We start from the raw sequence: 13,358 nt of genomic DNA on the forward strand, positions 1-13,358 counted from the left end.
GAGATTCAACAGAGGTTCAGCTGAGTAGAGAGGTTTTAAATTTGCTTCAAGGTGTTACAGTTTCCCAACCTACCACCACACAATAACATTAGTATCATTATTCAATAAAACATGGTTAGGGTTTGACAGTTATTTGGTTAAAAAAAGGTTATTGTTTATTCTGTGATGGGACATGCCCATCCACCATCCTGATCCCGATATGGGTTTTCAATGGCTGATGCCGATATTTAGAGAGCAGGGTGACTGATGGCCTTACTGATATCAAAACAAAGTCATATATGATTCCATTATTCCTCGCAGATTACAGTACAATTACAATGTAACGGTTATTTTAGCCAGTAACATGATGTTCTAGATGGAATTTTTATTCATTAATGAACAAGAAAAACAGAAGCATAGTTGGGTGTATCTGCTACATGTTCATAGGTGAAGGTTTATGGAGATATGAGTACAGGGCTGGAAACTGTTTTTCCGCCAGCGCTTCCCAAACTAACAATGGGGATCTTTAACACTGTTCCGCAGCAAACACAGAGAAGAGTTTTTTTTGTTTCTGCTGCCTTGTTGGACGGCAGCGGCCAGTTAATCGATCTATCTATACTCCACACCCTTGCAATCCACACTGCTACATAAGGCTCACTAGTTCATGCGTTGGCACTGGATGCAAGTTGCAGATTCTGATGCGTAGATTTGTTTTACTAGTAGAAGAAATTTGTTGCGAAACTACAGAGAAAGAAGTGGTTAGCCTGAGCAGCAACAGCCCGCTGAAAAAAAAGAGTGCCTCCAACATAAAGAACATCTTCAAACTGACTACAAATTACAATTGAAGAAAGACAAATATGTTTTGGCAGTGGTCCTACTGGTTGGCTAACATGTAATCTGTAATACCAGAGTAAATAATAAAAAACAAATAATAATGCTGACTGATGACATTAAAGTTGAAATCTTGGTTCCTCCATAATTAAACAATATTTATGATAAAGAGGAAAAGATCATTAAACACTGTCGAATGTGAAGTGCTGATTTTATTTAAACTCATTATTTGCAGCCAGACAGATAATTGCATACATTCATATCTGTACTGGAAAGTCATTTGTTTTAATGTTCTTCATTAGGCCCTTTTATGGCTTGAATGCAAAAGTAAATCACAATAGTTTTAAGTCTATTTTTTCTTTTTCTGACAGATTTAAATGAGCTGAATACCTCACAAATTATTCGACAACATACGGAATTCTTGGTTTATCTTATCTTGCAGTAATTAATGTGTCCACTTAAGTTTTGGACATTATAAATCAAGCTCTTGCTTAAATACTTAATGACTTTCTTAATTGCTGTTTGCCACTGCAGAACAACAGCCATGAGGGATCACAGACGTTTTATCGTTCCTAATGGAGGTGCCTATCAAAGGCTCCACTCAGCGCATCAAAATAGCATAATCTCTGGAGTGGCAAAGATTGAATAGGGGCACTTTTACAGAGCAGATCTGTATGAATAGCTGACGACATTCAGATAGATGAAGAGAGGGCAATTGGTAGTAGAGCGAGAAATAAGAAGACAGATGTAGATATGTTCAATCAACATGTATCTTCTGTGACGGGCTTCACATTTGATCTTGTTCAGTTTTAGTTGCTTTGATGTGTATTTGATCTCAGGATTATAATGGGGATCACAGACAAAGGCGCTCAGCCAGATGAATTGGAAAAAATGCTAACAGATCAAAGGCAAAGCCACTCACCTGAAGCTCCAGGCACACACAACAAAAGACAAAACCTGTTTGCTACTGTCTGACGCTTTGGCATCCAAATACATACAGGTGGTACATTTCAACCAATGTAGAACACAGATGACAATTTGACAAAGCGTGACATGAATAATTTAACTGCAGGATCTCTCTCCAAAACAGTCTGGCAAACCAAAAAAGTGTGTCTTAATTACATCAGTCAAATTTTCAGAAACATTCTATTTTTGTCCTCCAAAAGCCGCTTCTCTCTTTTTTCACTCTTTCTGACAAAATTATGTATATTTAGGGTATTTATATGATGTACCTTACCTTATGATGACAATGACTCCATCAAAGACATTGTAGGGGTTTCTCAGGTAGCTGAAGGAGCCAAATGCAGTGACTTTGAGGATCATCTCCAAGGAGAACATGCTGGTGAAGACGATGTTGCAGATCTCGAGAACATTAGTGAGCTCCTCTGGCTGACAGAGTGACATCAGGCAATTAAAAGAAGAGACAAATGATAGAAGAGACAAGAGAGAGGGAAGTGAAGGTAAAGAAGGGTGCAAGTTACAGTCTAAAAATGCAAACATGCTGTTTCATTGTTCATTGAAATCATTTATCACTTGCATGGTGGCTAAGGCGGGTTTTGACTGAAATTTGTCGAGGTCAGCTCTATGCTGACTTGGCTCAACTTTCATCTGTCTGAGCTGAACTTTGGCAGCCTATAGCTGAATTATAGCATGCCATGTCAACATGCAAGTTATCATGCTATGTTAGCAACATTTCTTGTTTGCATTAAGTGCTGGAGTGTTTCTTGCTAAAGGCTAAATGTTACAGTATGTTACATATTAACTGTGAGCATGTTAGCTAACATTTAAAATCCTGGTATGTTAACACAATTACAGGCTAACATTAGCATGTTAGAATGTATAGAGATAGTATGTGAACTTGCTAACATTTTGTCTTACAATTTGTTTGGCCAAGTGAAAATTTGACCCACTGGTGCCGTTAGATGACAAATCACTTGCTCAGTTTGTCATCCTGTACAGTCATGCTTTTAAGCACTGGCATAGATGATAATAATTAGGAACGAAGCTAAATTAGAAAAATTTGACAAAAAAGTGAATGCAGAAAGCTGACAGAAGGAACGTAATGGAAAGCAAATGAGGTCCAAATGAATTATGAGTAACAAGTTCATAGGAGAGGAAATAGGAAGCAGTAAAGCAAAGAAGGGGACAATAAAATGTGAGTGTGGACATAATCTGCAGGAACATCATGGTCCTTTTGTCATACATCCACAAATAACAAGCAGTCAATCAATACTCAGAGGAAATAAGGCTGTCATCTAGTGTCAATCTCACACGCACGATACACACGTGCAGTAGGACTAGAGTGTTAAACTATATTTCTGCCAAAAAATAAGCCACATTGTTCAGTTATTGATGTATTCTTTCTTTTGTTTCCTCGTCACTTTGTATAGTTATCAGCCATGTTACTCACCACGGATTGAATGGTGGAAAGGGCAAGGACAAGCAAAAAAGCTTTTACACACAATTGCACATGCGGATGCATTGATGCCAGGATACAAAAGTACTAGGACACTGCACTGGTTAGCTGCCAGTTTACAGACAAATACGCTGACAAGCAGTAAAATAGCTGGTACATTGTTCAAATATTGTCTGCTCTCCATGTCCACATCCCTACAATCCACTCCTTTCCAACACAGCAGCATGTAGCTGGCAAACAACACATTTTGTCATCAATTATGGATGTTGCATATGCTGCCGTAAAAAAGGTCCAACATTTTACTCCTTCCACCTTGGAGACCAACTGAAAAACATTTTTGCTCCCAAGGTTTGTGCGGGTAGTCCTGGAGTTAGTCCTGAAAGGTACACCAGCAAAGCAATTGTTAATTACTGTGAGAACGATAACATTAGCACTTGAACACTGCCAGTAAGTCCACTTCACAGTCTGTAGTCAGTTTATTTTACTTTCTGTCTCACTTTGTCAATGTGTATCAATGGCTGTCTTTTCAGTTGTCTCTGACGCTATTTGAGTTCCCATCTTTCTGTTCCTGTCTGGCTTTGCTCAATGTCAGAAAGAACACACACACACACACAAAGAGATAAATTTGGCACAATCACAATTTCCAACACATCACTATTCCACAGAGATCCTCTGTAACTTCAGCAATGACGCTTCTGACATTTCAACGCCCCAGAATCAATGAGCACAGTGCGTTTTGCATGTCTATCTGCGTGCATGTGTGTGTCTATTTGTACTGCTGCATGTGTGTGTGTTTGTCAGTCCTAATGAGTGTTTAGCTGTGTGAAAACAGGGGCTAATGATGCATGCCCACCACTGTCAGTAACGATGTGACGGCTGACCGCTGTTTGCAGACCAGCCAAACGGTGTCGGCAGCCCCTGGAGATCCATTACTGCAGTATCATTACTGCAGATCTGGGACCAGATCTAAAGACTTGCATTTTCCGGGTGGCTGATGTATGGAATAAACTAACAAGAGTGGACATATGATATCACATTGAGGACTTACATTTGATTTAGGAAAGTTAGCAGTATGTGAAATAAAATGAAAAAAGAAAAATTGCCTGATGTGAAACAAAACCTAAAAATGTTCAAATATCTGAAAAAGCAATGTTGCCCTGAAAACCAGCCTCTACACACATGGGTGACTTACTCATTGCTGTGCATCGATCACCCATTAATGCCTATCAAGAGTAATTTGGCTGACACAAAATTAGCATTGGTATGGTTTATAAAATGCTGATGCAGATTCTGCGTAGCAAGTAGCTTTTTCTGTCTGAGCAGCACATTTGAAATCTTTCATTAATCAGCAACTGTAATATAGCATAAGTGTGGTCACTTGTTCTGCTCTGATCTGATTGGTATCACACTTCACTGATATTTTTAGGTTAGCTTATGTAAATTCTGAATTGCAACCAGAAAAACAACAGCACTGGTCGTTTGTTTAAACTAAAACACAATGTGTTCATTTTTGTTCCTGGCAGGGGAATTCCGACTTACTTACCCTTAGTAAATTTCTTTCAAATTATTAATTGTTTCAGCTCTATACAGCTAAAAAAATTGTTTCCTGTAAACCTGAGACTCTCCAGAAAATAAGTACTTTCATCAAATTGACTATTGTACACTACCTATTTCTGTCTGTACCACAAGTCCACTATGTGCACACAATTGCATGACATTGTGTTGGGTATTTCCATGTACAATGTGTGTGACTTTGAAACCAGACCCCACTGTTCGCATTTGCAACCAAGTAGTTAGTTGTTTAAAACTAAAAAGCAGATCAGGAAACTCTCGCACAAATCCTCTTTGTAATAAGGTAATTTTGGAAAGTGACAAGAATATTTTGTTGTTTAGTAACAGGGCCTGTGATGTGATGATCCCATATGTGGGCAATTTTATCAACTTAACTTTTTTTGCAATGAGCTCAACCTTTTAAACCTTTTCACTACTCCAATGCTTTTAGCATCTGATGCACAGTGAGTCTGCCCCCTGTTAGTGCCACACCTTTTCACCTGTCTAATGTAACATTCCTGTGATAGTTAACAACCCAAAGCCACTGCTATAGTACCATGTATAAATACAGTAGCAGTAATGTGATAATGGAAATCATAACAAACCAAATTCTTCTAATATATATCTTTGCCTCAATTCTAAAAAAAACTGATTTTTATGTTTCAGCTACTTTGGTTAATGCAGATAATGTCTTATTAACATTGTCCCGCTGGCTATGGATTCTTCCACAATCCTTATGTAGGGTTGAAAAGTTGCTTTTATTCACAGCATACTTTTTAGATGCAGGGTTTCAATAACTGCTAAATTCCAATCCTTGTGTATTGCTTTCATTTGTAAGATGTTTTCTGTGGATTGATTTATTGTCCTCTAAAACCCAATTATGATTTTGTTTTTGAATTCTCTGACCTACTTTTTCTCATGATTACTAAATATGTTTAGTTTCTGCAGTGATATCAATTTGCATTTGACAATCAACCCCAAAGTATCTGAAACTAAGCATGTGGGTGTTCTTGAATATTTTGACTACAACAATGGCTGCCCCCGCACCATCAATGCGGTAATTTCCCTCTGTCTTAATCTTGACGTTTTGGCAGAGAAAGACAATAATTTAGCAGTGCTGTTTGATCTCTATCTCTCCCTGTCAAATCTCCAAAATGCCCATCACGCTGTTGCATTATTAATTCCCAAACAGCTGTTCAATTCTCTGAAATGTCTTCTCACTTGAGCAATCCATCTTGTTTGGGGGATATAGCTTTGTATTTTCAGTAATGCATACAGTATAATGCCACTATAGCTTCTAACGTCCCTTCTAAGACAATTACTGTGCTGTGACAACTGCATCCCAAGAATAATGATCATATTTGTGATGTGGAGAGCAACTAAAGTTGCAATTTACACTGATGGAAACTGTTTAAACTAAGACTTTATCTTGATTAGGCTATATGAACTTTTACCATTTACAACATCTCATTTCATTTTAAAAGCAATTACTGTAGTAACGTAAATGAAAAGAAATCACACATGCTTACTATTCGGGCTCGGCACATAATGCAGTTTAAAATAATAATAATAATAATCCCAAATAGCTCTTTTACAGGAATTTTGTAAAATGCTAATCTTGAAAAATATGCACTTGATGGCTACATACATGATATTATGCTGAAAGACTGTGACTAAGGCTAAAGCTACAGACAAACATAGGCATAACCCTGTTTGGCTGCTTACCATACATAGGCTACTTGTTTGTATTTTCAAATCGTATGTTTTCACCTTAAACTTGACAAGAGTTAAGGTTAATAGGATGAAGTGTGTTTTGCACACTTATCACTATCTTGGGTAATGTTGGTCGGGGTTGCCGCATTGTAACTTTCCCAGTACAACAAAGAGCAGGATGGAGATGCTAACATTACTCTAAACTCTGATAGCATCCAGGACTGACTTCCACACAGAATGGAAATACTTCACAGTGTATATGCTAATCCTGGTTTTCTTTCTCTTTTATCCTAACCTGCAACTAACTAACTGACAAAAATGCTAGTTAGCATGGCATGCTAACGATTTTATCTTATGTTAGAGCAAATAAACATAGCAGTTAGAGCAGAAAATGCATTCCTTACACTTTTGGTCTTGTGTTTTTGGTTTTGAAAAGCCTAAAGGGAACCATAACCAGTCAGTTCATGGTCAAAACAACCAATTTACTAAAGTTTTTTAGTATTTAATATTTAATAACATATGTAAACACGCATGAGAGAAGGCAGATGAAGTTTGTTGTTGAGCTGCTTTGTAGTTCTATTTTAATTACTACAAAATGTGTATTTGTGCTTGTTAAAAAAGTGTGGGGGGGGCATCACAAAACACATCTAACACACTCTCCAAAACAAACTGGTTTGTTTTGGAATTAAGTACAGTCTCCAAATTATGTCTGGTTGCCTGCCAAAGTGGTGGCCTACATCATAGCTGCTACAACCCAGAAACTTAAAAAAAAAGCATTTGGCTGGCATTTCCTCACGCTGGTTATCTGTTGTTCCCACACCAACAGACCCATAGACCACAGGTGTAGTGGGACAGGTGGAAGCTCCTCTCTACAGGATGAGGATCAGAGTGATGAGACAGATTAAGCCTCCGATACCACTGTTCAAACAGAGGGAAGCATGACTCCAGTTTGCTAAACAGGCGGTGGAACCACAGACACTGCAGCTCGCTATTTCCTCCCCATTAAAAGAGCAAAGTCTTCGTCTGCCTTTCTCATTCTGCCTCTCTCTATTTTTAGCTGCCCCTGAGATGAGAGACGACCCACCACTGCGGTGGTGGCAGGCGTGAGTGGGCGATGGTATAGCAAGAGTGAGAAATATTGATAAAAAGACAAAGAGTGTACAAAGCAGAGTGACAGAAAGAGACAGGAAACGGAAAGAAATAGGACGTAGTTAAAAGAAAGCATGAGGCATCTTTTTTTTTTGCTTGGAGCTTGGTGAGTGTGATCTGAACTAAATGTGTGATAAGGTTATGGTGGCCCTGTTGGCTAGGGAATCACATTACACAGGCATTGGAAAGGCAGAAGGAGAAAAAGACATGTAAGAAAGAGAGATGGACGTGTGGAAGTAAGAATATAGAGAGGTTTACATTGCGGAGGAGTGTGGACATTGAGTGACAGGGAGAGACACTGAAAGAGACTGTGGATTCTCACTGCAAGCATCATGGTTGTCAGTTCACTCTAACTGTAGGCAGAGAGAAAGGCTACAGCTTGTGCATCTACAGAGTACTAAACAGACAAATCCTTTATTTTTAACTGTTATGGATTCCCCTATTCATAAAATTACATTGTTAGTACACATTTACATTGTCAGCATTGTTGGTAACAAACAACAAGACAACAACTGCAATACATTAATTCCAACATTATCACTAATGGATGCAATCTCCCTCCAAACACTGTGAGGTTGTTGTTCCTGTTGCCTTTCAACTAGAAGTTAAGAATGTTTCTAATTGGATCTCATTATTTTTCCACTCATCAGCCAGATAGATAGATAGATAGATGATAGGATATTATAGATTTCCTCATCTGCCATACGAGCTCTATTGTTCGATAAACTATTAAAAACAAATCAGTGAGCTGCACCATTGTATTGGAAGTTCGACTGCTGGTCAGTATGTAGCCACAAGGAAACTTTTAAAGACATTTTTTTATTTAAAGCTACAGCAAATAATTTTGATTAAACAAAGGTATTCCACATCAAGTAACATCAGTAACTGTTTCTAAGGAACTCAAAATGCACCTAAAACTTATAAGAGTCGTAAAATCAACTTGCAAATCTATTGTCTTTCTGTTGGACTGATTGCGGGCATATAATTATTTCATACCAAGGTCATGGCTTGGATTTTGGTTGAATTTTGTTCTTTAATTCCAACACAAAATCACAGTAGGTTGCACCTTTTTGAGAAACTCTGAAAAACTTTTTATGAACATTTAAAGCAACTTTTGATTTGCCATTGAGCCAATCTTGCAGAGTACTCAGTGGGTGCCACAATGCCTTTTTGTGAATGTGAACACATGTGGCACTGAAAACATTTGATTAAACGGATGAATAGACACAGGCTGACACTGCAGAAGTGAAAATGAGTAAATAAAGGAGGAGAAAAAGTGGGACCAAAAGTATTTCAAACTTAAGGAAAGTTATGCAACACAGAGGAGAGCGACAGCTGTCTGTACCTGCTCGTGGTGCTCGATGCCCATGCTGATGGTGTTGATCAGTATGGCGATCATGATGCCTCGGTTGAAGTACTTGCTCTCCACGATTCCCCACAGTTTCAACCTTGTGTTGTGCCACAGCTCCTTGCACAGCTTCTTAGGACTACAGCCCTGTCTCCATGTACCCTCCTGGCCTTTATTGCCCTTCTCCTTATTATCAGAATTTACCCCCTCCCTGTCTGTTTCCTCCACAGCTCCTTCCTCTGCTTCATCGTTTGCTGCACTGCAAACTGGTCCCACCCCGTCAGTGAGCGACAGCGCTGCGGCACACTGAGGGCAGCCGTCGGTGGCAGAGGTGGCGGTGAGGGCCATGGGTGAGGCAGGTGAGACGTGGTCAGGTTTGTTATGGTGGGGACAGGGTGGACCTGAAATGGCGCAAATGGAGGGTGTTAAAGGGTCAGTGTGTCAGGCATGCATCTGAATACTACTGTCTGAAAATTTTCAGTTACGTACCATGCCTCCTCACTTCTCTTCTCTTACGTCCTCCTCTTCCATTGGCCTTCCTCTCCCTCCCTTCTCCTCCTCCTCTACCTCTTCCGACGCCCCGGAAGCCGCGAGGTTTGCCCCGCAAGGTGTTGAAAAGTGCAATAGTTTGCCTCCTGGCCTTGCGGAGGATGTGGCAGACCAGCTGGAAAAGTTCCTCATAGCAGTCCCCGGGTTCACTGGCCAGGGTGGAGGAGGAAGAACACTGCGCTCGCTGCTCCTGCATCAGCTGGTGCTCCCTCTGCTTGGTCTCTGAGAACTGGGTAGCGATGACCACGAGGCACAGGTTGATCATGAAGAAGGAACCCACCTGGGAGGATGAGAGCCATACATGGAACTACAGTTTTTAAGACCCACATGCTTTTGATCCTACTATAAACTACTAAAAAAAGATGATAATTTGTTCCAAAATGATTGTATGTGCTACATTTGTAAACACTGGCATGAAATTGTCCCAGACCCATAATCTGAGCTATTAGAGGCCCATTTCTGCCAGCTAATCACACTGAATAAAGAACTATCTGCAAGATGGCTTGAGTCCAGTGGAGTTTAGCTGTTGCTACCTCTAGTCTGTTAGCCTGCTTGGCTGGACAAGTCCAAACATAACACATTGTACAATATGGCTGCAAACAAAGCTGCTGTGTTTTCAGTGAAAACATTGCTGATACTGAGTAGTAACTTGAGAATATGGTTGCATTTTGCTACTAAAATCAGCAAACCTTATCAGTTTAAGAACAGCCAGCATTAATCTAATAGGAGAGGGAAGCTAACACATTTACCTTCTTTAAACTGTTGTAATTCAATGTCTTAACATTTTCTTTCATTCCTTATTTGATCATGAGGTAAAGCTTAGATTGAATCATATTCACAAGGGACAAGTATTACCTTGGAACTGCATGTGATTTAGGGATATACCGTACATGTCTCAAGGGTGTTTCTCTTCTATCATTGACACTGTGACCAAGGTTAGTACCAGTACAATCAAGGTCCCATTCATTTTCTTCACAGGTTGGATGTTAGATTACTCACAGTTGGAGTACTTCCATAGATTGGATGGACATAAAACTCTCCGGTTGAATCATCAGAACAAAAGATGAACTGTGTTAGAAAGTAACTGGTTCTTTGATAAAGAAAATTACGGTACAGCCTATGTACATAAAAGCATGAAGTTATAAGTCAACTATGACTGCCAGCGTTCTTTTCAGAACGATTCCAATGACAGAGATAAAAATACTATTCCATGCTACTAATGGTGGGCAGAAGAAAAAATAATAAGCTTTTGACAATCTGACAATACAATATGCAGCTGAAATCAATTTACTTTTTAATTCTGGGTAATTTTGGATGAATTTGGCAACTATCTCTCTGAGTTTTAGCCCAAACTGCAACAATGCGTTTGGAATTTGCTACAGCTCTGATTTGCGCCTCTCACTAATTTATTCTCTATAGCAATGGAAGCCAGGCTCATGGGTATCATGGTATTTAGAGCCATTCGTCCATTCCGAATCAAACTACTTGATTTTAATGAAATAATTCAATATTATTAAAACTGATAATCACAACAAAACGTATTACATAAAGTTTCTAGCAGAACCCCTTTCTCTATCTTTAGGAACTTTGAAAATATCATTAGGGGATTGGTTGCATTGAGGAAAAATACTCCCAATTTCTAAGTCCATGGTCTCACCCAGTTAATTAATTAATGACTGGTTTGATGAATAAAAATCAATTTACACAGGGGTAATGTTATCAAATGACCTTGGTGTTTGGAGCAATACAGTAGATGTGGTTCCCCATGCCCATGGGGCAGCCTAGAATATTCTTATAATATCCAAATAGTTTTTATAATAGATTGTTTGTGCCTGCCACACAGCTTTATAATATGTCTGGGCAAATTAGGAAAGAATGTAATTTGGTAAATAACCATATTTATATTTGAATCTACTAAACCTAGTAATAGTCTGTTTTGTACCTTATTCGTAGCTACAGTGCTATATTTACAATATAAACATATTTATAGTATTTTTATATTGTTTTATGTTATTACGTTTATTAAATTGTATTGTGACAGCTTGGTCTTTTGTATGAAATCCAAGTTGTCCGTCACAACTACTTGCACCTGGGAATTAGCAACAGAGACAACCTTCCTAATTACATGAGGTCTCCAGGTGAGCTTTTAATGTTATCACAGGGGCACAAATGAAGGTAAGCAGCTACACAGTTCTGGCTCTAAGTAAAACATAGTGTATATTGTAGTGTGACATCAAGCCATTTATGGTTAGTGTGACAATATTGTGTAGTTGTTTTCTTCCATTTATCCTTTGACAAGAGTTGAATCTCTGCAGTTTGTTGTCATGCTGTGCTGTCTGATGCTGGGCATGCTATCTCCTACCCAATTGTTTTTTACTTAATCCCCCCAAAAAAGTTTCAGAGCACTTCAAAGTCTGTCTTTTTTGCTTTGCTTTGCAGCTCCTTTTCAGAACCGAAAGTGTTCATTTTGAAGGGAGCTAACCTAAACCTAAACCTACCACCGTCGGGCCAACTCTACTGTATCTAAATTTGTTCTAAGGAATTGTGTGAAAAGACTAGGGGGTGGCTGCATGGGAAAAACCAGGCCTTGAAATGGTTGTTAGTAAAAGTCAGAGAAAGAAAGAAAAAAATAATCCACTTTCTTTGACTAAAACTGATCCTACACTCCAATAATTCATTAAATAATAATTATTGATTCATAATTATTTAATATTAACAAGGCCAAGTTGTTTTATATTACAGCCATTGCTTAGATTCTGGGTATCACAGTAATTAATAATATACTGGTAAATATAAAACACAATATTTTTTGTGTATGTAAGTATGTCAGAAAGCTGCTGATGTCTTAGGCTCACTCTCTACAAGATACAGCAGGTGAAGCAGATATAGAAGGAGAGAGAGAAAGAGAGAAGAAAAGGGCAAGGTCGCCCAGAGAAGCAGAGCTGATGTGGAAAGAGGAGAGAGAAAGCGAGAAAGCAGAGAGGGGGATGAAGTCTAACGCTCTCCGGGCTGTGATCAATAGTGATTGTGAAGCCTGACAATCCCCTTCTGCTCTCCATATGAACCACTGTGACAAAGACTATGGAAGAGCTGGATAAAAAAGTGTGTGTAAGCGGAGGTATGTGTGCGTGTGTTTAGTTGTGTGTCAGTGTGTGTTTTATGTGTAAAGCAGCTCGTCATTGATCCAAAGCAGAGATTTGTGGTCAGACTGGCTAGTTTTTCATACCAGCTCTCTGGACGTGCGGACTGAAAGGGAGGCACTGGGTCCCAGCACCCGTTCAGCACCCTCGCTGATCCCATCAAATATTTATACTCACACTCTGCTGGAGCCGCTGAAATACAATTAGATTAGTGTGTGTGTGTCTGCAGCAGAGTGACATAATGACGATGTGTGAGAGGCAATGAGTATGTGTCATTTTGTGTGTGTGTTTGAGAGAGTTTGCGACTCTGGCAAGAGAAGGGGAGATAAGTCCCCCCCCAATTTTTAATAAGAATTCATCAATATCTTTTAACGAGGAATCCAGACATGTGAAAGGCACTGCATACAGTGACAAACCAGGAGGGGGTAACACTAATTCTGCAGCTCTACAGAGCATTTAGGCCTCTTTTAGCTCATTGTTTTGGTTTATTGGCACATTTAGTGTTTGGTTTGGTGCTCTAATCAAACCAACCCAGTTACAGCAACAGTTGGCAGGTACTTTTTCAAATGAACTCTGGTAAGCCAACAGTATCTACCTTGTATCTTGTATCTATCCAGCTGCCAAAATCTAACTACTAGCCGGTAAAGAAATTTGAACATCTAGCAACTAAAGAGCCAGATAT

General features: G+C 39.2%; 1 protein-coding gene across 1 annotated transcript in view; it reads right to left on the minus strand.

Annotated features, from left to right (window-relative positions):
* LOC118326997 (voltage-dependent T-type calcium channel subunit alpha-1I-like) overlaps positions 1-13,358 on the minus strand; it is a 156,525-nt gene that overhangs the window by 66,698 nt on the left and 76,469 nt on the right. Inside the window, exons 8-10 of the mRNA XM_035660162.1 lie at positions 9,504-9,816; positions 8,985-9,388; positions 2,048-2,199 (exon numbers count right to left, since the gene is read on the minus strand). Of these exons, the coding sequence (XP_035516055.1) occupies positions 2,048-2,199; positions 8,985-9,388; positions 9,504-9,816 (869 nt within the window). The remainder of the gene's footprint in view (positions 1-2,047; positions 2,200-8,984; positions 9,389-9,503; positions 9,817-13,358) is intronic.

This window comes from Morone saxatilis, unplaced genomic scaffold (genome assembly GCF_004916995.1).
Source record: "Morone saxatilis isolate NCDOM2014 unplaced genomic scaffold, NCSU_SB_2.0 Contig17, whole genome shotgun sequence".
NCBI classification, from domain to species: Eukaryota; Metazoa; Chordata; class Actinopteri; family Moronidae; genus Morone; species Morone saxatilis.